The sequence below is a fragment of the Apostichopus japonicus genome, chromosome 23 (assembly GCF_037975245.1).
Source record: "Apostichopus japonicus isolate 1M-3 chromosome 23, ASM3797524v1, whole genome shotgun sequence".
NCBI lineage: Eukaryota > Metazoa > Echinodermata > Holothuroidea > Aspidochirotida > Stichopodidae > Apostichopus > Apostichopus japonicus.
In genome coordinates, this window is record NC_092583.1 from 12,453,901 (window position 1) to 12,480,585 (window position 26,685).

The following is a 26,685-nucleotide window of genomic DNA, read 5'->3' on the forward strand; positions in this document are numbered from 1 at the left end:
ATGGGTTGGGGGAGGTATTTGCGTAGTACAGTAGTTACTCTGAAAGACACGGTGAAATGTGAAATCTGTTATTAGTTCATAGGTAATAAATACATTTAGAATAGTATTTAGATGAATTTTATATTAAACTCGTGCGCAACGTTTTGCAGCATACCCCACCTCCTCCTGTATCATGGTAGGCTTATTTATGATCCATGGTTTGCATGGCGTTGTCAGTTTCGTCAGCTATAGAGTACACCCCTTAGAATCATCCTCAACTCACCATCTGTATGACTAGAATTCACCCTCCATATGCTTTGCTCTACAATAATGAATTGTCAGTAAAGTCAATATTAGTATAACAACCAGGCCGAAAGACATGTCAGGGTACGGGGATCCGCCCCCCCCCCTTGTAGACTAATGTGTCCTGCCCCCCATCCCCCTCATGAACATGAACTACCACCACCATGGGTAAAGAAACCTCACACAGGTTCTAGGCTACTCTGTGATTTGTGCCCTACCTTAAGTTGGTTCTCCCCAAAGTCAGAATTCCTGGCAAAAAGTAACAACAAAGTTTATATATACATGGTTTCGGCGGCCTCAGGCGAAAAGGTCTTTCTTTCTTTATTTATTTCTTCCTTTTTTTGAAATAACTTTCTTGAACATATGACACACCTCCATTAATTTTAATAGGCACATTGAATAGGAAAAAATCTTTCCAGCCTCTATTGAGGAGCCTTTAATAATCACTCCCGGCAGAGATTTAACATATTTTAATAGCAACATATCTTGAAAAGGTAGAGCATCGATATAAAACATTACCGTCACTCAAATTTTACTTGTTTGGTTGAACTATGACCTTTCAAGACTAATGTTCTGTTCAAAAGTCACCCCCTGGAGAAATGGTCCCTACTCCTTTTCTCCCTTACTAGTCTCCCATGGACTGCTGACGCGATGAATGAAGTAACTCCTCTGCCATGATTTTTCTTGACGTTATGTGTACGATAAGGGCATAACATGTGGTAGTCACGGTTGACCTATACTATCTGAACAGTGGATTTTTGTATAGGCTATATTTATATGCAAATGAGGGATATATACTTTGATGTAGCCAATACCTGAATTGCGTAACAAAAAACTTGTGTAGACGATTTGATGGTGAAAACAATCGATAGAAAGAAATTATTTGCTTGTACACACAAGGAATGGACAGGAAATTAATTCTGCAACCAAGGTTGCAGTTTCTTTCTAATTATAGTAAACAAACTTGGCCTATTCAATAAAAGGTTTGCAAACCATAGATTTTCATGATTCCGAATTAATCGCATAGGTCGAAAAAACATATATATCCCATCCCAAAAGATGTCATAAGAATTCTGCAGGCATTAAAGGCTACATATTTCTGTTATAACCTGGACAGCGCCTACTGTCCCTAAAATAGCAAAAAGGTTCCAGACTATTCGCTTCTTGACGGACAACCGTACTTGAAGTTGTTTACGAATTCTCGGTAATGGAGCAACTGCGCCACGTACAAAACAATTAACCTTCCCTGTAGACATCATGTTATATTTGCGAAGTCGTGTATATGCACAGTAATCTGAGGCAAATTCATTAATATATTCATGTAGGTGATTTTTTAAGGAATCTCACCCAATTAACATCGCTAGAATGTTTTTAAAAATGTTATTAAAGATCGCAGGTCTGATAAAGAACGTTTTACCATATCGATCTCTGTCTACGCTTTGCACACTACACGTCATCCAAATTGCTTTACCAAGTAGGAACCAGCATAACAGCTTAGGAAATCATAACCTGCCTGAGCTAGTGAACAGGGAAACATCTTCTTAGATATGTTACCAGGAAAATGATTTGTCATGAAAGACATTCATTAAATAAATCAACTTTGCTTTCCATTTTATATATTGAATTAACATCGATACTTTAATTGCACTCAGTATATTCAGGATATGTCAAAAGAAAGTTCAGAATTCATAAGCATATACGTCCCGACCACAAGAGGATACAAGTCAGCTACCTTATATTAAGACGAAACAAGATAGGTTATCACAGGCGTCGATATCCACGAACAATTGTGTCACCTTCGACTTTTGCCAAGGGTTGACTGTCAATTCCTAGGCCAGACCTAGAATGATTGATTATATCAGAATGTAATGTATATATGTGATTTGGACCTAATCATCAGGCATTTAGCAAAATCTACAATGGCCGAGGCTGATTCCTTTCAACCACCGAAGCATTCAGTTGCCATGCTCACTTGGAAGAGGTGCTGGTTTGGATTAGTGGGTTGTTCAACTACTAAACCAGCCGAGGCATTATGTTAGACCTACAGCATGAATAAAAGACAACAACTTTGCTAAAGCTCATCATTATGAATGATACATGCTACATATGCTAATGTATTGTTTTTCTGATGATCTCAGATTTTTTTAAGAGACATTTTGGGCTGTTACAAACATGTTTAAATTTCAACATAAGGTCGAGTCATATGTATCATCTTTGATACAACTTGAATTACGTTATAAAGCTGCCAAAAGACCATTTTCTCTTTTTTTTTGTTGTAAGAATTAAAGGTAATCAGCTGGAGAGGGATTCATGCAGCTCCCAAATTGGCTAAAAGTTTAATTTCCAATGATCATTGGAAAAGTGCATTGATTTTTAGTATAGGCTATATTGTATAGCCTGCATAGTACATGATATTCTTTGAAAGTAGCACTGAACCATGTTGAGTAGCAACAGCATACCGTCTCTAATTCCTCAAAAATTATGCGTTTCTAGGGATTTGTGCATGATGATGAAGGCTATACTATTATCCATTGCTCGAAGAAATAATTGATAGTCAGGCATGGTCACATGATGCCATATCAGTCAATCAGTGTCAAGAATGAAAATAAAATGATAGCGAGGGGTTGTAGAAACGTAACAGTTTGACATTTTTGGGGAAATCAGTGGAGAATTCAGAGCAAGGCTAATGCAAAGAAATATTAATCATGAACCCACCACCATGCGCAATAAATAAGGCACATTCAAAACAGTGAGCACTGTGTAATTAATAATGGAAGCTCTAATCTTTGAATGCAGTTACATTGAGTTCCAATTTCTATTCCTGTAAGCATGGATATTTAAGCCCTATAGTAAAATTTGCTGAAACAGACTCAGATGCAATTGCATTGATTGCGTCTTCAACTTCGAACAAGAGCACGGCTTCACGAAAACCATTCGTAACAGTTTCCACATTGACTGAAGCCTCGCACCGTTCTTTGTTAGTCATTCCCAAGATCTGACACATGTCTCCTAAATTATCATCGATATCAGGTTTTAGTTGTTCTGCCAAGGCACAATAGTCATTCCCTGTTCGATGACAATCGCAGTAGTCGAAGTCTGGTTTTATGAGGCCCGATTGGTAATCCATGGTGAGATACTCATCAAATTCATGTTGTATAATGTCTGGCGGAAGGACGCAGGAGTCATGAAGACGTTGGAAGGTAATCTTCAGTACGTCACTTCCGTTACGCATTTCCAATTTACCTTCATCAAGTAGGATCTCGTCTACAGGGAGGTAATTAAACATAAAGTTCGGCTTTGGAAAATCTCCCCGACTCCGTTCATAAAATACTGAAAGAGCTAAGGAATGGAATGGAAGGTGACTTTGTGTGCTAGTGAGAAATGGGATGGATACGCTGAACTCAATACCGTAGAAGAGGGGGTTGTGTGGGTCCATCCCATATTCAAAATCAGTGAAAGTGACGGGGCCGAAGTCGAAGTACATTGGGTGTTGGTCCTCCTTGATTAAACCCGGAAATATTGGAGAGTCCGGCAGGAACAACCTAGGACCTGTCAAGAATTGAAAATATGACTGTAAGAGAGTATTTTGCAAATTATAGAAAGAAGTCGTGTTAAGCATTAAGAAATAACCGGAAATGGAGAAACAAGTTGGTGGGGTGGGATAGGTTGGGTGGGTGGGGTGGAGCGAAGAGGGGTGTAGTTCCATTATGAGGACCCGTTGAAAAGTTCCACTATTAGATTTATTTCAAATGGAATTCAAAATACGACTTCCCATATCACCTATGTGTAAATTTTATTTATGACTTGTTCACAGCATCCTCCATATAAGTAGTGCCTCCTACTGTCACCCTCTTTTCTTCGCAATAGAATAAATACTTGACCGTCTCTTTTTCTTTTTCTTTTTGCTTTGTTTTTTTGTTGTTTTTTTTTGAATGAAGTCTAATCTCGAGACATATGCCAGATCACATACTTTAATATAATGAGCCCTTGCATCACATCACACACCACAATGCCCCGCTCATTGTGATGTCTCACAAACCGGTATACATTGCATTCTGTAACATCTCAAAAACATTTTGTTTGAGTTTGCTTACTTCATAAAATAAAATAGTTCTAGTTCACTTCGCAGCAGAAATGAGTATATCAATTAAGCAATCGTAACAAAAGAAATTCTCAATGTACGAACAGTTCGAAATTATTATTTTTTAGCTCAGGAGACTTCGGTCCATTGCCTGTAAAATGTAAAACGTCCATCAAGTTGGCAAACATATATAAGTAAATCCACCAAACTTATTGTAATATAAGTGACTTTCTCAGAGTATCTAGAAAGTGCTAGAAAGTCAGGAAATGGTCACTCATCTAGCTGCTATAAACCTACCCTCAAACACCCGATACTCATAGCTATAACAGTAACTACTGTTCATGTTCCACAACGCGTGCATCAGTAACTACTGCGCTGTGTTCGTAAGACGGTAACATGTGTTACAGGTGGCACAGTAATAACTGCAAGTTTTTTCTTACTTCAAATTTAAAATTTTTAAAATTTATAATTTAATTTGAAAATTTATAATTTAAATTTATAAACAAATTAAATTACTGCAAATTTTCACCTGTCGGACTCGTAGTTCAACGTGTAACAGCTTTGCAGTAATTAATCTGCCACCTGTAACACATGTTACCGTGTTGCGAACACAGAGCAGTAGCTACTGATGCAAGGTTGTGGAACATGAACAGTAGTTACTGTACTAGCTATGAGTATCGGGTGCACCCTCAAACCATCTCTTATAAACGAGATATTCAAGACTGCTAAATTAAGTCTCCTAAATCTCTGCAAATATATTGTATGGTTAGAAATCTTGTAAAACAAATTTGAACCACCTGGTTGCGTTTCACAATCCTTCCACCAATTTGTAGGGTGACTTAAAGTTGTAGTTCTTTACAATAACAATAATAATTGATAGTAATCGAGGTTGTACGTGCTTCTATAACACCTTTAAGTTTTCAGAAATAACCATCGGACATATTATGAAGCTTTACAATTAAAGTAAAAATATTCAGTAAGTTCCTCAGATACAACAAAAAACGTTATATCAGAACACTATGTAAGAAGTTTATTGTCTCAAAAATAAACGTTTTTAATGCATTGCTAATTTGTCACAGAAAAATTGTTTTAAATAGCATCCGAGGATGTTCGGCTGTCGTTCAAATTAAGCTCATAGACCATGTTTTTGTCGAGATATGAGAATTTATCCAGCAATGTAGTAATATTAAGATGTAAGAGCCTTTACCTGTTTACAAATTAGGCAGTATCATGTACAAATATTTATTCATGTAGAAATATCATATATAAATGTTTAAAGAATAGTATCTTGGGGAAAAACCAGAATAACTCTGGAAATTTTACTACCAATATATATCCTATATCAAAACTAAGATTCTGCCTTAAGAAATCCTTCAATCAAATTACTGGAAAATATCTTTTCCACTTACTCTGACAGTCTCCATTCTGATCGTGCCACTGGTTTAGTCGATCCTGGACAATTTTTCTGCTAACAGGGATGAAAAAACTAACACCTTCCCAACGAGCACGAGCAACAGTTATCTCCTCGGCACTGCTTGTTTGCTCAAGTAGGATCGTTAAACAGATAAAATAGCAAAAAACTTTCAAAATTCTATTCTCCATGATGTCGGATATACCGTTTAGAGTATTTGGTAATAACTATTCTGAATAGTGAAATGTAAAAACCTCTTTAGTTAATATGTAGAAGCTGTATATTACTTATATATATGTATTGATTTATCCACATTTAACTAACGAAAACAGTTTGTGATATTGCCGGTCAGTCTTCAATCAAGTGATTTAGATGCATCTTTTTATTAGTTTAACTATTAATTACTCATTTTATTGATGTGTTGGACCGAATAAATTGTTTCTCTTACTTCATACGATTTTACCACTTTCACTTGGATAAATAATTCAAACCAAATCAGTCATGGGGGACATTGGTTTTAATGCCTCAACCAAGCGATTAATTGTACCTTAATATTACCATATATTAATAATATTGGAGCGACACAATGGTTTTCTTCGTTTGTGAAGTTTACAATTTTCTGTATAAATGGCTTTTATGTATGTATATATATATATATATATATATATATATATATATATATATATATATATATATATATATATATATATATATATATATGCTTGGATGATTTCATTGTCAAAGGTGACAGAGAGAAACTGTAGATGCTGGGTTACAACAGGCGATGGAATAGCAATTTATAATAAATGAATTATCTAAAAGTGTTAATGAAACATGAAATGAAAACCGTATATCATTTATGAACATTAAACGTTCAGGAATTTAGATGATACTCGATGATCGGCAAAAGGATCAGCAATAAATTGAATGGTTAGATTTATTAATATTATTATACCATTGCTGTCGCCGAATGGATAAAGGCGGTGGCATTTGAAGCAACAAGGCTTTCAAGAATTTAGATGATATCCGATGATCGACAAAAGGATAATTTGAATGGTTTGATATATTAAAAGAGTTTCAGTCGGAAATTGATGTGAAAAAAATCGTGGAGTACGAGGATACAATCTTAGTGTATAAAGTGTATTGAACCGTATGTACAGTACAATACACTTCTTTCAGTATGTACTATGTACAGTACGTACAGGGGCGTCGGAAGCTATTTGGGATTGGTACGGCAGATCAGAGTGTGGCCATCTATCATAGTTATCGGGGGAAGTTTGGTAGGTCAAACTACGCTACGCGCCATGCATGGTTGGCGCGTAGCGTAAAGGAGAAATTTTTGAAAAAAAATGCCTCCCAGATTGAAGGAAATGGCACTTTCCGAGCTTGAAAACAAAACCCTTGCCATGCCAGAGTAATCACATTTAGCCTACTTGCGGTCATCATTATTGAAAATTATTGAAAAATATACCTCTCATATTATTTTTTTGCCATTTTTTTCTTAGTCCTACTTTCTTTCTTTTTTTTTTGCGCCGTGAATATTGGGTACCGGCTCCGATGCCCCTGACGTATTCTCCCAAACGTTTCTGACAACTTTGTCTCCTAAAGGTACCTACCGTAGTAAGAAAACATTAAGGAGAAAATTTTTATAACTTAAAGCAGCATTTTGCGTTTTGTCGCCGTTTTCCACTTTTTTTGACAAGTCCATCGAGTTTACATATATCAATCACAAAACAGCAAACTAAGATTTTTCGACTTTTATGCCACCATTTGAAGTAAGATTTAAATAGGTAAGCTAGTTATGAATGTCGTTATGGCATAGTGGAGTCAGTGAGGTTGAGAAAAATCATAGAAAAGGACGCAAAATGCTGCTTTAAGAGTTCCATAGTCACAATGTTCTGGTGGTGGCGCTCTACATCTTTTACTACGTAAATAGATTAAACCACAGAACCCATCACACATCTTTGATAACAAGGTATTTACGGTACCATAACATATATATTTTTTAATCGGACTATAATGATAGGATGTCGTATTTTTTTGGCGTTGAAATTTAGGTTTTATTAACAATTTCACGAATATAAAAAAAACTATCAATAGACTACATTAAATGCACCATAAACATCTGGATACGTCGAAGCTTTATAGGCCAATATGTAAATTCTTAAGTGTTATGTACATTGGCTCTAATAGATAGTTGTAAATAACAATAAAACACCAGCCCGTTACTTTATTTTGTAACGGGCGCCAAATTAGAATTTTTGTAACTTCTATGCATGAGTGACATATTATCGAATCCAGACAGTGTAAAACATATAAAAGATATGTGATTCATTAAATATTTCAGATTTTCGCAATAGACATACCAGCATAGTGAATATCTATGCAACTAAATAAAAAATTGATAAGTAGGAGAGATATACTACTTGATATAATTATTACTAGAAGCCTTTGTGTTGCTATTTATCTGGAAGACGGGCTGTTCGGTGTGTGCATACAGAACCCTTGCTTAGAAGAAAGATCAGTTATAGTCAAAACAGTATATATTGGAAGAATTATATCATTATTTTTTCATCCGTGCAAATAGCACTTACCGTGTCGTATCATAATTGATATACAACGTACGTCAAAACAACCAAAATGATGGAGACCTCGAAGATATTTCTTCTTTATATTGTCTCTTTCGTCATGATCATCCTTCAGCGACCGATCTCTTCCGAGCAAGTTACCGTTTCTCACGTTTACTGGGACGGATTTGCGTTTTACTTCCCTGTTAGCAAACAGGCTGTCCAGGACAGACTAGACCAGTGGCACGAAGAGAATGGAAATTGTGAAAGTAAGCGAATTAGGAAACTTACCTGTCACACTGAAACTATTTCGTATTCCATTTTCATTTGGGTGTTTTTAATGTCCGACACTACGGAAAGAATTTTAAACAGCTGGTTACGGTTTCTCATTTTACTTGTAACGAACAGAGTTGTTTCCCAAACCTTATATACGAGATATATGTGTGAGAGTAGGATTGCTTTAACTTCTTTGGAGTTTCACAATATTTGACTTCAGTGGCGTAGGAAGGTACTTTTGAGTGGGGGGGGGGGCTGAAGACTGATGGCCGGCCTGGGGGAGGGGTCTAAGGGGAGGGGGTGTCCCCCTCCCCCTTTGGAATTTTTTTGCATTTCAAGGTGGCCTCAGATGCAATTTGGTGCAATATAGCACACTTCAACTCGGACCACTCCATTTTGTAAAGAATTTTGCATTTTCACCTAGCCTTAAATGCAATTTGGTGCTCCAAATGAGATTTTTTTCTCATTTGGAAATGAAAAAGGGGTTTTCTGACTTGCGGAGCGGGGGGGCGGAATGATACTTCCGCCCCCCATATTTTTACTGGGGGGCTGGCGCCCCCCAGCCCCCCGGTTCCTACGCCCTTGTTTGACTTAGAGCATATGCTTGCGTGATGCTTTATAACACATTATTGTTTAAAAACAAATGGTAATGGAGCCGTTTGTAGTTTCAATGTAGACTGTAGAAATGTAACCATACATTACTTTCAGAGCATAGACTGAAACGTAGGTTAGACCTATACCATACTTCCACAATCTAGATGTACCTATATCCCATCTTTATTTAAATACGGTATAAGAGTCGGTCTGAAGTAATTGCTGAGGCATGATACGTGGAATCGTGTGTTTTCCAAAAGTTCTTGATCGTTCAAACAATGTCCAGATATTCAAAATTGTTTAATCTATGAAAAATCACAGTGGTGGAATCTAGTGGACGAGTATAGTAATTAAATGAGTGATAATTAGCTGACATATTAGCACATTTGCATGAAGGCATGACCTTTAGCGTCACTGAGCATTGGTTTTCCTCTGGATATTGGCGCTTTATAAATTTGCATTTATTATTATTATTATTATTACTGTTTTGAGAAAGTCAATATATTACTTGGCGAGATTTATCAGCTAGAATACCGTTTTTAATACGAAATACAGTTAGTTATGGCGTAGAATGCGATCAGCACAGAAAGTTCATAACTTTTATCGATACTTAATCCATACTTTATAATTGAAAGTGTATAATAGCTCTTGAAGATAACTCAGAATGGTGGAATATGTAATGAATATAACGAATGGCCACTGGTGGTAAACGAAAAAACGTAAATGGATTTTTTTTTTTTTACATAAATGGCGCATTTTACAATTTTTGGTAAGCCATGGATCATAAATGAGCGTACAATATAGATGGTGTCGGTGGACACACCGTCTCTTAGAATGATGTAAACAGTGATTTGTCACTTTTCTTCTTTTCAGGTCGGAGGTTGTCCCTTCCAGATTTTCCAATTTTTCCTGATTTAATCAATGAGGACCAACACCCGTTATACATCGATGTAGGTCACATAATGTTCACTGATTTTGAGAATGGGAGTGACCCATACAATCCCCTTTTCTACGGTACCGAGGTCACCGTAACCATCCCGTTTCTGATTAGTACACAGAGTCACCTTCCTTTGCATTCATTGACTCTCGCACTGTTTTATGACAGAAGTCGTGGAGATTTTCCAAAGCCGAACTTTATTTATAATTACATCCCTGTGAACGATATCCTCTTTGATGATGAGAAGTTCCTAATGCGAAACGGAAGTGACGAAATGAAAATGACCTTCCAAAGTCTCCATGACCCCTGCGTTCCCCCGCCAGACATTGTACAACATGAATTTGATGATTATATCACAACGGATTATCAATCGGGTCTCAGGAAACCAGACTTCGACTACTGCGATCGTCATCCAGAGAAGAATAATTTCTGTTCGTTGGCAGAACGACTCAAACCTGATATCAACGATAACTTAGGAGACCTTTGTCAGATTTGGGTAACCCCTAACCAGGAACGGTGCGTGACATCGGTTAAAGTGGCAACTGTTACGAGAGGATTTCGTAAAGCCTTGCTCCTGTGCGAAGATCAGAGCACAATTATGAATGTAATAGTATCTGAGGCTTATTCAGGAAACTTCACAATGGATCTTAAATATCCATGCATAAACGATAAGGAGTAATATCATATATACGTACTTCCATATGATGACGCTTTTTATTTCTTCGTATAGGGTTACCGTATATATACTGGGAGAGTCTTACATGATAACGGTGCGACATGTCTTAAATATATATTCATGGGTCTCAAGAGCGTAGGAACCGGGGGGCTGGGGGCGCCAGCCCCCCCCAGTGAAAAATGTGGAGGGCGGAAGTATCATTCCGCCCCCCCCCCCCGGTTCGCAAGTCAGAAAACCCCTTTTTCATTTCCAAATGAGACAAAAATCTCATTTGGAGCACCAAATTGCATCTAAGGCCAGGTGAAAATGCAAAATTAAGTTCACAAAATGGAGTGGGTGTTGAAGTGTGCTATATTGCACCAAATTGCATCTGAGGCCACCTGGAAATGCAAAAAAAATCCAAAGGGGAGGGGGACACCCCCTCCCCTTAGACCCCTCCCCCAGGCCGGCCATCAGTCTTCAGCCCCCCACTCAAAAGTACCTTCCTACGCCACTGATGGGTCTGCAAAATAGGCCTATGTGTTAATTTAATATTTATTGTCTTTGGAATTTATATCATCTTTTTTTTTTCGTTTAAAGCCTTTCAACTTACATGCTCATTTAATTTCGCCCTTCGGTTTAGCTTGCTCACCACGCAGAATTACAGTCCTTTAGTGAGGTAGCATGTTTGAGTTGACGTGTTTGATTCATTTTCAGAAGATTGTAGACATCAGACATTATAGTCAAAACAGTACAAACTGGAAGAACTTACGATTTTCACATAAATATTTTGTTTTGTGTGCAATTATTCATATATTATGGAGTAAATAAATGCATCACTCAAAATTTGTGTACCTTATTTAAAATATTTAAAGGTATAGCGCCATCTGTTTGACCAAACGGCAATCTAGGCTAGGCTAGGCTGCTATGAACAATCAAATTGGAAAAATATAACTGCTTGCCGTGCCGGTTCCGGACCCTGCTCAATATTCAATGGTGGTATTCTGCACACGCTTGCATAATAAAGCTCACTGAAGTGGTAATAATAAAAATATGTTCCACGATCTTATTATAGTTGAAACTATCTTTCTTGCAGTATGTTCATTTACCTTCCTAACGGACGAAATATCTCGATCATGTTGTATTCATTCTAGTAGCAAGGCCTAATGTTTCAAAGAATAGGTATTTTTACGTTAGGCTACAATATTGGTCACATGCATACTCGCACAACTAAGCCATACACTGTGAAGTACCAACAAATTCACCTGTAGTACTACCGTAGGCCTAATTCTAATGTTAGATGTCAATTGTTACTAGCCACCTAGTGTTAGTCTAGTCTAAAGTATGCCGATAGTGCACCGCAGTTTACAAGTTTTCTGTTCAGTTTGCATGACTGCATAGCGAAGACTGATTATTTCCTTACATATTTTTAGTAGTCATAGCTATAGGCTAGCCAAGGCATTTCAAACCTTTTAAAAATATACTTAGAATAGGTCAAAGACTATAGAGCCAGTAGGCTATGATATGCCTACCCCTAGGCTGATTCACTTGTAAAGGCTTAGTAGCCTTGGCCCTTAGTAACAGTATTTAGTTTGGGCCTGGGTCCTACTCCTTGGTCTAGTCTTCTATGGTTTCTCATATTCATAAAATGTTTGTTCAAATTCATAGCTTAGGATCTAGCCTTACTATTTACATACCTAGGCTATTTGCTTTGGATTAAAAGGTTTATTAGCCAACAGTGCAAGTGTGGTGTAGGCCTACATTTGATACACAACTAGGACTGAGCTACAAGAAAAACAGGGTTTTGTTTTCTTCACAATTTGTATTCATTTCTAAAATTAATGCATCAGAATCTACCTTACAACTAAGCTCAGTATTGAACCACTAAGTTGCCTCTGGTCTTACTCTTAGAGTACATCACACTTGCTTGTACCAAATTCTTGAGTTTTTAGATCAGCAACAACCTACAGTACCTGGAAATGACAGGTAGGAAAAGAAATGGTAGAAAAGGTTCACTAAGATACTTCTTAAGTTCCTCTCCAGTCTCCTACATTAGCTAAAAGTAAATTTTATCTGAACCATTCTTTCAAGCTTTGCTAATTGATTTAGTCTTAGAAACATACTAGTAGCAATTTCCAAAATTTGGAGACTCTTTTCAATCATTAAAAAATTTGTAATTCTTTTATAAGTGTGCTGTAGTTTATCAACATTTTGTTCCATTTGTAATGGTATTTTTTTTGAAGAGATTTTCTGTAAGAGCTTGGCACAAAGCAGCAAGCTATTTTAAATATGTTTAGGTATGGAGATAAGCTTGCATATTATTCTCTTCTATTCCATTTTCATGCAGTACAACCATATGAAAGTAGCTTCGACACTAACTCACCATGGCAGTGCAGCCCAACCAAGTCCGCAAACGGCTCCGAATGGAGATGTTGGCCCCTGAGGAAACTGGCATTATGTCACTTCAGAGAGAAATATTGGAACTTAAACAGGAAAACAAACGCTTACGGAGAGACATATGTAAAGGTGTGTGATGTTTAGATTAGATGAACCTTATGGACCCATCCTGGTATTATAGTTTAGCCCCACCAAGTATTAAATGGTTGGAGGTTCTATGCCAATGTTGTTAATAATGGTCCCTGGGACCTTGTATTTCCAGTGTGAATTCCAGTGTGAATGTAATTCCAGTGTGAATTTCAAAAAAAAATTATGACTTTTTTAAAAGATGTAGGAACAAATAGAAATTGGTATCAAAAATTTTTTTTCTCACATTTTTGGTGATTTCTGTTCATTAAAATTGCACAATTTTTGCCATATGCTACAAAAATTGAAGTGCTTAAAAAAAATTGTTTACTGGCTAAAAATCAATTTCTCACTGGCATTTGGCTGTATAACACACATCAGGTACTGTGTAGGCTTATCAGATCAACCATATAACATTATGCTGATAATAAGCAATACAAATACAGGGCTTATGTTAGGTCCAAAAAATCATGATGATTCTGTGACCCACAAGTGCTTTAAACCAATTTTATCATATTTTTATGTTCGTAATGTCTGCTGGTAGCAAAAATGCATGTGCCCCTGTAGTTTGTCTACTGGCAAGCAGTAAAGTTCACTGGCATTTACCAAGCAGATAGCCTGAAATTTTTGTAGCAAAACAAGAATGGCCAATATGTATAATGTTGGAAAAATGTGTCGCTGTGGTGAATATAGAACCAGTTATTGGCCAGTAAATCTCACTTGTATACCACTTTTTCTTCTCTCTATTTTCTACTAATGTTTGTGCCCTACAAAGTGGTTGCTGAGTGATATCAATTGATCATCTATTTCTCTGGAGGGTATTTCGTCGCAATTCAATCTGAATTTGATGTCAAGTTTGTCAGAAAATTAGTCTCCCACCTGGGCGACTACCTCCAAAGCCAATTTTCTACCACAGTGGAGATTAGCTTAGATGTGTCATGTTTATAAACACTTCAGGTTCAGAAATAGTTATTGCCAAACTTTGTCAAAGTTGTTTCATACAAAAGTTTTCTCTTTGTCATGCGATATCAGTCATTGTCTTCCTTCTTGGGAAGCATTTGATTGGACTTTTCTGTTGTACCCATGAGAGTTGAGTGCAAAGAAAGGATTGCAAGTTTGTCATCCTTTTTGACATGTTAACACAGCTGCATTTGCTGCAATGGAAGTTGGCACATTTTAAATGGAAATATTGACAGCATGTTTTTCGAAGCCATGCATTGTAATTCTTGATCTCTGTCGTTTTTTTCCATTCCTCTCAGCTCTGCCAGAAGTTGTTCATGAGATGAAGGACATCGTGGGTCAGCTGCAATTATTTGCAAAGACATTGCAAAACACATGCCATCAACTCAACCAGACTTGCCAGAGGATACCGCAGCGGGAACCTCTGAACAGACGGATGGTCACCCAAGCCACTAACAGAATGCCGCCGAGGCAAAAGCTGGTCAAAAAGATCGGCCCCAGTCAACCACCGATACGAACTGTAAAAACTGTTGAAAGCCTTAACTCGTCCCCAATGCGAAAAGTGACTCAAAATTCTAATCAGCATTTCACTGGCGGGAGCCCGACTGTATCGGCTTCAAGCCCACGTTATTCGCCATCGGCTAAACAAAGTCCAGGACCGTTTTCTCCATCTCAGCCAGGGACACCTCACTCTGGCTCCTCGCCGAGACCTCCCAGGTACCCCCCGTCTACTTCCAACCCAACATTGCCCGTCACAGGGGCCGACAACCTGCCACTGGTTGTTAGCAATGTGACCAGCCTGTCCAAGAATCACTTTGAACCCCACACATCCCAAGCTGCTGTCCCCGTACCCGTTCAGATCAACAGCAGCAAACCTGCCGATAACCAACAGCAGGACGTCTTCGAATTAAAGCCAGGTACCGGGGTCTGTATACCTATCCAAGGGTGGATCTCGACCAAAATGCAGTGCGGAACCTCCGAGTCCAAGATGGTCCGCCAACTGATGAAGTTCCTGTTCACTGAGGATGATCTTGCTAACTGTTCGATGCGTGGAAACCGATCGGGTCAGCCGTGCCTTGACCAAAATAAAGTGGATTCTATTATATGTGAGTATGAAGCCATCTTTTGTAATACTGGATTCAGTGTTCCGTGCGTCATTTCTTATTGCAAGGCCGTCTTTTCTGCATAGACTCCAAGATAATAACCTAGCAAAATAACAGTGCTGTCCTTTTTATTACCGAGTGGCTTTTGTTGTTGTTGTTTGTTATTATTTGCAAAAAGAATCTATGCAATGGTGATGATGTGTGTGTATGTGACACCTGCTTAAACACGACAACTCAAAATGTACATCATTGTGGAACTTCATGCTTGGTATGTAGATCCATCTTGGTGGGTGCCAGTGCTCACCCTGTTGAAGTTGATGGAGGTCAAAGGTCATCTGCAGTCAATATAACCTTGTCAAAGTCAAAAACGTGAACACAATCACGCAAAGAGTATATCTCTGTTGAACTTCATACTTGGTTTGTAGATCAAGCTTGTTGAGTACCAGAACCCTATTGAATATTTGTAAATGTCAAAGGTCACTTGAGGTCAACAGGTGTCATACTATGAAATTCTTGTAAACATGATAACTCTCTAATTAAATCTACACTTAATCTGTGCGTTCTTTGATGCTTTTATAATCTTTTGGTGAACATAGTTTGGTCATCGTCAGTTTAGTTCTAAGGTGATATACAGTAGGTCCGAAGTAAATCTTTAACAAGGAAATGAAATCTGCTTCAAAGTGTTGATACTCAAGTGGCCCTTATCAGGTTTGACACACTGAGCTGTAAGGGTCTCAAATGGTCTCAAAAATTAGGTTTTTTTCTCTGTCAGTTATACTAGATGGCTTTGGCAGTTGGTTGTGATAATATTTCACAGTGAATGAACAATGTCAGGTGATTCTTGTTTCATTAAATAACAAGATAATGGGATGGTTGGTGGCAGAGCTGATTTGCTAGCTCAGCATTGATAAAATAAAATGTCTCATGTGCTCATACATGTACATGGAACATGTATAGATGTTTCTACATTTGACGTAGGAAGAATTTTCTGTCTGGATATTGACACATTTTGGAATAAACATTCTATATCGTACACTCCTTACCAGTGAAGTAATAGCCCACAAGTGAGTGCTACAAATAAGAGATGGAAATCGCTGATCTTTTCTGATTCTTGGAGAAATCTTAATTCACTTGCTCTTCATTAGTCAGATGATCTCAGATTGTTATGTGTAATTTAATTTTGCATGGAAACACAAAACCTTCAGGCTTTCTGGTTTAGCCTTTTGATTCCTTGCAAGCCAATGGCAGCAGGAATCGATGCGATGGTGATGGCATATGTGTGTGTATGTGACACTTGCTCGTAAACGCTGTCACTTCAAAAGGATAACTGTAGTACATTTCATATTTGGTATGTAAGTTCCCCTTAGGGAGAACTGGTTTGGGATTGTTGTTGGTATTGGTTAAAGGGCATGTGAGGTCAGCATAGGTAAAAGTCTGAAACATTGTTCACAAATATCTCAAGAAGTGGAAGTTGCAGGGAATTCAAACTTAGGGGAGTTAGGGTGTAGCTTACCGTTGGTGAGTAGATGATGTTTTTCTATTAACTTCAAAGGTCATTTGAGGTCAACAGAGGGAGGGACAAATTGTGAAAATCTTGAAAACATGATATCTCAAGGGAGGTAGGCTGTGCAGTTCTTATATTTAACATGTTGGTTAACTGTAATTAGTTCAGTGAACCCTATTGTTATGGTGGAGGTCAAAGGTCATTTGGCCACAGCAGAGTGCAAAATATATCAAAAGTGCTATAGAACCAGAACATGAAAGGAACTCATATATGCATTGCATGATAGTCTTGTGTATTGTATAGTTTTTTCACAATTTGATGTAGGTCAAGAGTTAATGTAAGGTCACCAGGTGTCAAAACTATGTAACTATGATATTTCCAGATAGAGAACTGCAGTAGCTTGCATGTATGTCTATGGCTTTCTATAATGAGTACAAGAACCTGATTGTTTTTGGTGGAGGATACAGGTCATTTGGGTTCAGCAGAGGTTACACTCTGGAAACATGGCAACAAAAGATAGGCAGTTTCATCAGATGTCATATTGGGATATGACTTTCCCTTAATGAGTGAAGAGCCCAATAATTCTTTGTGAAGGTCAAAGGTAATTTGAGGTCACCAAGGGGGAAAGTGTAAAAACCTCAATAGCATTATGGTTTTATGAGTGACCTCTAAGTTGCTTGAAATCAATGGTTGTTTAAGGCGAGCAGAATTCAACCCCTGGACCTCAATTAATATGCTTTTGGTTTCCAAAAAAAAGAGCATATATAATTGGTCAGAGTCAGACCTTAATTGATATTGTTGCTATGAAATTGAGAATGATGTGTATTTTTAAGAACCTAATTAGTAATTCCTGAAAGTGAACACCAGGTCAGGGTAATATTTCATTGCCCTCACTATCTTGGTATACATCCATGCTCTTACCAGACTTAATTGGTACAGGGTTAAGATGCTGATTAAGGTGTCATTTGTAAGTTTAGTCAGAATTTACAGCAAAATATCTAAACAACCCTGGATTCTCAATATTAAATGCAGGGCTGGGATCTTCTTTGACACAGAGTATTTGACCTTAAATCTATTACAGTTGCCCTTATTGTGCTTGTTTTTATTTCACAAGTACATTTAGTGACAGATATTGTCCTAATATTTGCCCAAATATGATGCTGATCGAAGGTCATTTGAAGTCAACACTCAGCAGAGGCCAAAGTCTGGAAACCTTGTAATCTCTAAAACTCAAACCATTTCTTTGATGAATGGCTTGTCTGTGTCACTCGCTGTCACAGAATTTGACCTTTCTTCTTTTAAGTGACTGAGAGGGTTTTCCACTTTTACTAATGACTGAAATCTGTCATCAACATTCAGAAGGGTATTACATTTGCATGCTTAAGTTATCTTGAACTCTTTTCTGATGTTCTGGTACTTTACATTTTCCTCAATTGCTGTATCCATCAGGTGATTCCATATTGGCAAGGAATCACTAAGCCTGTTTTCTTTCTGGTTTTTTATTTAAAGATTAAATAATGATCCACGTTTTGATTTTCGGTGGCCCTTCAAGATTTAATGGTTAAACCATAATGCTGTAATGTCCCGGACTTTTCAGTTTCGCTTTTAGTTCAAATATCATCAGCTCCATTTGCCAGAAATCAAACTTTATTTTTAACATTACTTTAATTGTAATTCTCCATTGTGGAATTTCAAAAGAAACTTACTATCTTACCCTAAATTATGTTTGAAACTGTGAAAATTAAGTGAGTTTTTAATCATTTTGTTCTTCTTTCATCTCTTCTCCCCAACAAAAGGGAGGTGCATGGAGGAGTTTCCCGGAAAAACCAAGGGCCACATCGGTCAGGCCATTTCACAGAAACTGCAAGAGTCACGCAGTAGAAAGAAGTCTGTGACCCTGAAGCGCCCTCTATCAGGATCGGGTAGCCTGTCACCGGACATCGACGGCCTACCTGAGGACCTTATGATGGTTCTAGACCCGCCTTCCATGACCTCAGAGGGAACGACACCAAAGCAAAACGGAGACGGGGATTCAGATTCCAGCAAGAAATCCGGGAACGAAGGGGACGGTGGAGACGGTGGAGGCGGGGACGACGTCATCGAAGTTAAGGAGGAAGGTGATGCCGGATGGAGGTAAAGCGGTGATTGGATAGATTTTAGTGCCAGACCTCTTTCCATCGGACCTTTTTTTAACTTACTAAAAGCACTGTCGATAAGTCTCTAGGGCTTCAAATGTCTCAAAAGCCTCCATTTTTTTCCCCCCTCCCGGCCTTGTTTTATTAGAACGATTATATCATGAAAAGTATTTATAATTGGAAATGTATGAGATAAAAATTTAATCATATCTGGGGATGCTGGAGGTGGTCTATGAGTTCATGCATGGCTTTGCCTGTGGTAACATTAGTCAAAACAAAAGGGACTTGTGCAAGTAGACTTAGGCTTTACACACCATAAAAAGACTCATTCTTCATTACTTCACAGAAAATACAATTATTATTTTTTTCAGCATTTTTTGATAATTTTATTTTTCCAAAAGATCATCTTCATAACAATATTGGCAGTCACAATAAAACCAACATACATTTATTCTGTAAGTTTCTCATCGACTGCAATCATTCACTTGTCACTCCTCTCGCTGTATAAAACACAACATTTTGACATGGATATAGGAAAAATTTAGAGGAAGCTAACTTGGGCAGTCCGCAGTAATACCTAGTGAAGTAGTAGCCTTGACGAAAATCAACTATGTAAGAATAAGTATTAAGTTTTCCTCAATTTATTCTTGAGCAACCCAAGATAATGATTTTTTTCATTTTTTTTGGGGGGGGAGGGGGGGGTTGAGGGGTTGTAACATTGTTCTTGCTGTTTTGTTGTGGTGTGAGTTGTTTGAAGAAGCAGGGGGTATCTCATAAATATAACCACAACTATTTATAGCTAAATACAAACTTTGCCTTTTTCATGGTACCCATTGCCACAACTATTTTGAGCTAAATCCAAACTTTGCCTTTTGTATGGTACCCATGGAGGGTACCAAACTAAGCCCTGGTTGGTAGGTACTTGGATTCAAGATGCTGTGTCTTTGGTGGGAGTAACTGTAGTATGTGCACCAGGATTCAAAGACAATTATTCCCTCTCGATGTTAGCCTGACAACCACCCACCCCTACCCTCCTCCAAGCTGCTACCACAGTCACTTTTACGTACCTATTTGATAAAGTGCTAACATGAGAAGACAAAAAAGGCAGGATTGGGCAAGTGTTCCTGTTTGAAAAGATTAAGGGCCAAATGCAGCAGCACCACCCACCTTAAAAGCTTTGCTTCAAGCGATACCAAACAATTACCAAAACATGCATGATGACGAGTCCTCAATGACCTTTTCCTCAGTCGTCATGTCTTAAGCCCTCATGAGGAATTAACTGTACGGTGTAAAGGTACTGGGTTGGTACATTCCCTTTTCTACATTATTACAAGAAATATGTTAAAACATCAAGTCAGCTGGAACCGATGTTAATGTTTAAGTGTTCTGGAGCAAAAAACAAATTCATGAAATTCAACACTCAGATTGTTAAACCTTCCCAACTTAGCCATAGAAACAGACTGCTCTCCTCTTTATACATAGATAGCTGTTACTTATTTCTGTCTTCCCTCCCTTCTGGCTTGTCGAGAGTCGATTTCTCAAAGGTTCACAAAGATTGTTACTCCAAATTGTTTTGTTTTATTCAAAATATGTCACAGAAGACTTGGGTTACTTTAAGACACCTTATCAAGCAATCTGTTCGAATCTGCTGGAAGCAGTCAACCACTTTGTATGTATTTATTTATGTGGGAAGAGAACTATTATAACATCTTTTCCAAAATATTTCTGGCAAACGGGAGAGAGTTAAAAGAATATAAGAAAAGGGAAGGATTCCTCAAAGGGCCTCCCCCCCCCCACCCCTCCACCAAAACTAAAAGGAGAGAGAGAGTGGAGAAAGAGAGAAATGAAAGCTAGGAGTAGATACTAAGCTAAGTACTTCCAAAACTGATTTGATATGTGCGTATTTAGAGCTTTGAGTTGCTTCCTTTTATATCTCCTAGAATGCTTCCTGCTGGGCAGAGGACCTTGGGAGCAGCGGATTCTGCTGTTGATTGTTTACTGTATGACAGACTTGTGGTGTGAGTACAAGAGATCCCAGTAGTGTGAAGAGTGAGCATGTAGTTATCTCCATAGCGATCACCCGTCACCTAAGCTGCTACATGCTACTGCTGCTACGAGAAATATAATCAACTCTGAGAAAACTTTCTTACTTTTTGTACAATTTTTGGTAGGATGGATGTATGGGGGAGATGAGGGAGGGGAGGAAGCTGTATAAGAAGAGAGGTTGATCTCATATGGGTTTTTATATATATATAAGTCAGAGATGTTACACATTCTTAACTTTGGGAAGTATGACCTATAAACAACTTTGGTAGCCTAACACAGTATATGTATGAATAAGTTGATGCCTAAGCTTAAGAAAATGGAGGTATTCATATATGAACTTGAAAGGTTAAAATACGCTGTGCCTGTTTGAGATGTCAGTCCTTTCCATGTGAGTTAGTGCTTGATGTATTTTCTCATTAGTCAAAGCAGAATTGGATGTTTTTTTTGTTTTTTAATCACAAATAGATTTTTTTTTTTTTTTTTTTTTAATACTAAGAAGCCTGTCAATGCTTTCATGTACGTTTAAAGAAAGAAGCAAGAGTTAAAATTCATACAAGAGTGAAACTGAGTTAGTTTGAGCTTAGGCAACAGTATAAATACAGAACTGTAGAGGTGTGACTGTCCTCCTTGTGAGAAAAAAAAACAATAGATAAAATCAGTAGAAACTCCAAGTTGTCAAGGCTCTACAGTATGTTTAATTTGTGTTTGGTGAATAGTAAAAGAGTTAAAGTAAATGAACAACTGAATTTGTAATTGGGAAATTTAAAAAGAAATTGAAAAGAGGTAGAAATATTGGCCTAGAAGGGGACTTCAAGACAGCAGCCTCGGCTCAAGGTTTTTGTAGCCCTGGGGATCCTTCGCCTGAATCAGATTCTAGCAAAATATTTTCTTTGCTCTCTTCCAATAATAAAAAGACAATATTTAGTATGATATGGATTTTCTGTGGCAACTCCTGTAGTAGTTTTGCTTCTATAACAGTTATATGATAAGGGTGATTCTAGGTACCAATATAATTTTCATATGTACTATACACTACCATTTACCATTAGTACCAGCTGTTACTATCAGCATAGGTTAGGTATCAATACCACGTTTAGTTTCTTTGAGGAATTACCCGTCAATCATTGAGAGGTTCATCAATCAAAGTGTCAAGACCTCATAGCTGAACACAAACCAGCCAATCAGCTCCTGGCAAGACAAAACAAACACTTCAGTAGCAAAAATTTAAGACTTTTGGTGATCTCACATTACTTGTTAATAATGCAGTACAAATCTGTAAAGGGCATAATTATGGTGTTGGAATTTTTTCGTCATCAGTGGATTCCTCCTCGTTTCTAGGGAGAATAATGTAATAGGAAAGAGAATTATTGGAACTTATTAAAACAAAATGGACTAACAGTGGAATCTCATATTTTTTCATCTGATATGTTATTTCAAAATAAAACCACAGGCATAATGTCATTTGCGACATATCGTTGATCCATTCCTTGGAAAATTATTTTTTTCCATCCTTTATAATGAAAACGAAAATGCCAGCTTGGATTGCACTAAGGGAGAGTTGACAGGTGGCTGATAATCATGTAGAAATATTGGTACTAAAATGTTATCGGGGGGAAAAAAGTGTGTGATTGGGAAGAGACTGGTGGAAAAAAAAGTTGGTGACTTCAAGGGGGTGAATGGTTGAGGTTATTAAAAAGTTGTTATTTCATTGATATCCTGCCATATTTTATTAAACATTGATTGGGATTTTGTATTAAGGTGATATAATTGGTGCAACAGTGAAATTAAAGGTTCGGTCACCTCAGCAACATTTTTTACAAGACTAGAGAGTTTGGGATGGCATTAAAAAAAACTCCTGTCTCCCCCTTGCCCCACACCAACCAAAGTTGGCCTTGGATGTGTTTTTTTGACACCATTGGTACATATGGTGAAGTGATGGTGAATATATGGTGCTATGTTGGATTATTACTTACCTCACCCCCCCCCCCCCAATACTCCCCTTATATAGTTCTGGTGACACAACCAAAAATTACTCACTTCCCCATTGCTGAATGTAAAAGGGAGGCCACGATGTGTATCGTATAATTTATTTTAAATAAATTTTGTGGCTTTCTGTGAGTTTTTGTGTATCTTAAAGTATTTTCACCATTTTAGGTGAGACGTCATTGCGTCGTATCCAAAGTGAAGTTATAACTATAACAGCGTAACCCCGCAGCATTTTGTATTTTTGTAATTTTATTTCTTACAAAAGTTGAAACTTTATTCTCTTACCAAAAACAATTTTGTTCTTTGATATTACATTTCTTTCCATGGGTTGTTTATGTTGAATCAAAGCCTTCATGTTTTATTGTTCCGTTAATTTTTCAAACTTTGTTTTGGGTGGTTTGTAATTTTCTACCCAGTAAGAGTGCATTACAAATTTATGCTTTTTAGTTACAATATTGTTAAACACCCTTCTTTCTAGTTTTTTTTTATTATTCCTTGCCGGACACTTGCAGGAATCTATGAGACGGTGATGGTGTGTGTGTATGTATGTATGTATGTGAAACTTGCTTGTAAACACTGTAGCTTAAAAAGTTCATGGTGGAACTTACTTCATACTTGGTATGAGGATCCGTCTTATTCAGTATAAAACTCTATTCTTTTCTGTAAAGTTCAATGGTCGTTTTGGGTTCAACAGAGGTCAAAGTCTGAAAACCTTGGAAAAACGATAACTCAAAGAGTACTGTACATCTTTCCTGAATTTCATACTAAGTATGTAGATCCAGCTTGGCGAGGGAGATTGGGGAGGTCACATAAGGTCAACAGGTATCAAAGTCTGAAAGCCTTATAAACATTATAATTCCAAAACTTAAAGCTATAATTAATCTGTGAATCCTCTGTTGCTATGATTTTCTTTTGGTGAACATAGTTTGGTCAAATGCAGTTTAGTTTTGTGATGGGGCTCTTTCAGTCCTCTAACTTTGATATATTTACCCACACAGGGGTTTTGCAGTAGAAAAGTTACCTCATTGTGATACCATATTTACAAATTCCACCCAGTGGCGTGAAGTATCGTCAATGCTATTGCAATATACAGCACGTATATTTTAATATATTTTAATCACCGGGTGAATACTGGATAACTAGATGCATGTTTTGGTACAATTAGTGGAAAATTGAATAGCACGTTTACACACCACAAGTTTGGACAGGTAAACAGAGTTTTAAGAAAAAATTTGAATCACATCCTGGTATTTTTCAAGTCAAGGTCTGTTCGTTTATGTTTATTCAACAACACTATCAGAAATCACTGGGAGTTGTTAAAGTAAGACTTTTTATACGTTACGTAGATGTAATACTGTTTCAAGGTTTCGTTCATTCAACTTACCATTTTCTGAGTATAGAACACTTCATACCGGTTCTGTTCTTTTCTCTTTCTTTCTTTTTTTTTTTTTTTTTTTCAAAATCTTGTTCAAATTTAGAACTTGTGTACCAGAATCAGAAAACATATTTTATCAAACTTAAATCATTGTTTTAAAGAAAGTATTATCGTAACATTAAATAATTCTGTATGTAGTATTATGATACCTAATATTGGTATTTATTGATTTTTAAAAATTTTTTTTTTTGGTATGATACAATCAATCCTTTACAAATTTGATAACTTAAAAAAATGAGCATGTCCTTTAAAGTTATATGTATTAAAAGAAAGAAAGGTAAAAATGGAGAAATTTTATTCAATAAGTAGAAATCAAAAGATTGGAAATTTTTATGATATATGTGTACAAATATTTCAAAGGAGTGTTGAATGTACATTCAGTTCAGTACATTATATAATCCCCTTTTTTTTTTTGTGACTGTGTGTGTTCATATGTTGTGGATGAAATACGATGTCCTTTAATTATGGGATGGGGATCTCCAGGGTTTAAATGAGGGCACTATCTTATAGGTCCCTTTGCAAATCTCTCCAATTCCAAGTATAAACACGAGAACGCTGGAGCACACAGAACACGCGATGATGCACTACACATACCAGAGATATGTTACGGTGCTATACAGAATGTTTATTCCATGAAGACGCAGCCGGTCATTGACTACTGCAAGGTTCCACTGCAGTTTGGCCGACGGGAAAAAAAAGTGCTTCAGCAAAACACAAATTAAGGTGCTATAGTTTGACTACAAAGTAGGAAAACATGTTTCAGTAGACTTCTCTCCCAATTATTTACAAACGGAAGTGTATATACTACTACCACTTTTGATCTGTAGTCAGAGATTGCAGCTCGTCGAGTTTCTCAGAACTAGATAGAGCCAATATGACAGTGCCCTCAGTTGATTTAGGGCGTGTCTGGATAGACCAATCATTGGAGCAGTATGTTTAAGATATACATTGAGTTGTTTTTTTTTTGGGTTTTTTTTAAAGTTATTAAACTCTTTGATGACATGCAGTGCTGATATTCACTCTTTGGCAACCTGAATACCAGTAGTTTCTCAATTAATTCTGTAACGAGGGCAAGAGAAAATAATCTCACTCTACCCACTGGATCATAAAGCAGTGAACAGGTTAGGCCGCCGGTGGGGTACTCAGTCCTAAGGACTTGAGAACTGGATCACTCAGATCAGTGGCAAAATTGTCGACTGATTTTATTTGCGGGACGGATCGAAATCTATTGACGGCTGAAGTTTGCCCACAGATGGCCCTATTGAGAACCTCTGTTTAATAGTGATATAGTGGTGCATTTGTTTGTACCTATGAGGCTTTTATTATAAACACTTTGGTCTGAAGCTGAGGCAAGCTTGCCTCGACCTCAAAATGACCCTGTCGATGCTCTGTACTAGAAAACGGAAAGCTTTTGACAGATTTTTGGGGAGTCACATCATACCTTAAAACTAGCAAAAAGACAGATTCTTGAAAAAGTTCATTATTTATGTCTTCATCAAAACCCTGATTGAAGTTTGCCAATCTCATTGTCTAAACTATGTGATTTGAAAGACAGTCTTAACTAATAAAGCCTCTTTTTAAGTTTGTTTTCATCTTTTTAGTTAAATTGGAGGAGTTGCTTTGGTTAATGTTAGTTGTAGTATATTTGTTTTTTTTTTTTTTTTAATTTAAAGATTTGATTCTGTCAAACCCTGTACATAGTTGTCTGTTATGTTTCATAATAAAAATTTGCACACAACTTTGCATCTATGTCTTGAGATTATTTATTTGATGAAAGGCATTGAAGACTCGCCCCAAACCGCATGCTGCCATATGAAAAAGTTAACTTTCTTTTGCTTGCAAGTGACGTTTTGTTCGTGTCACTACAAAATGCAGACAGTAATGAAACGTGATACCTTAATTGTTATCTTTAGCTGGACCTGAGATGTCCATCGCTGTATTGTTTGTATACTGTGCTGTGGGTATTGACCGCAGCTGTATGTACTGACTATACACTAGTGTCTAATTACCGACGGTAGCAAGCTGTGTGTGTATTTTCTGGGATCGATGGTGGTATTTAAAACTTCTGTTACGCCTCATTCGAAACTAGGTCAAATTACCGGCATTAGACGTTTCTTTTTTGCGCAAGTCTTCACACCCTTTAAAGAGAAATATAAACCTTGAGTCCAACTATGTTTTGAAAATGGAAAT

General features: G+C 37.3%; 3 protein-coding genes across 3 annotated transcripts; 2 read left to right on the forward strand and 1 right to left on the reverse strand.

The window, feature by feature from the left end:
- Nucleotides 1-584: 584 nt before the first annotated feature.
- LOC139964974 (uncharacterized) lies at nucleotides 585-5,965 on the reverse strand. Its single transcript, XM_071967092.1, has 2 exons — nucleotides 5,773-5,965; nucleotides 585-3,831 (listed from the first exon to the last, which is right to left on the reverse strand). The coding sequence occupies exons 1-2, from the start codon at nucleotides 5,963-5,965 to the stop codon at nucleotides 3,098-3,100; spliced, it is 927 nt and encodes a 308-aa protein (XP_071823193.1). The 3' UTR covers nucleotides 585-3,097.
- Nucleotides 5,966-8,238: 2,273 nt separating this feature from the next.
- LOC139964677 (uncharacterized) lies at nucleotides 8,239-11,619 on the forward strand. The gene is made up of 2 exons (XM_071966498.1): nucleotides 8,239-8,610; nucleotides 10,085-11,619. Exons 1-2 carry the CDS (start codon nucleotides 8,415-8,417, stop codon nucleotides 10,825-10,827), a joined length of 939 nt encoding a protein of 312 aa, XP_071822599.1. The 5' UTR covers nucleotides 8,239-8,414; the 3' UTR covers nucleotides 10,828-11,619.
- Nucleotides 11,620-11,708: 89 nt separating this feature from the next.
- LOC139964676 (uncharacterized) lies at nucleotides 11,709-26,238 on the forward strand. Its single transcript, XM_071966496.1, has 5 exons — nucleotides 11,709-11,842; nucleotides 13,151-13,329; nucleotides 14,586-15,392; nucleotides 18,690-19,026; nucleotides 20,969-26,238. The coding sequence occupies exons 2-5, from the start codon at nucleotides 13,188-13,190 to the stop codon at nucleotides 21,048-21,050; spliced, it is 1,368 nt and encodes a 455-aa protein (XP_071822597.1). The 5' UTR covers nucleotides 11,709-11,842; nucleotides 13,151-13,187; the 3' UTR covers nucleotides 21,051-26,238.
- The last annotated feature ends 447 nt before the right edge of the window (nucleotides 26,239-26,685 follow it).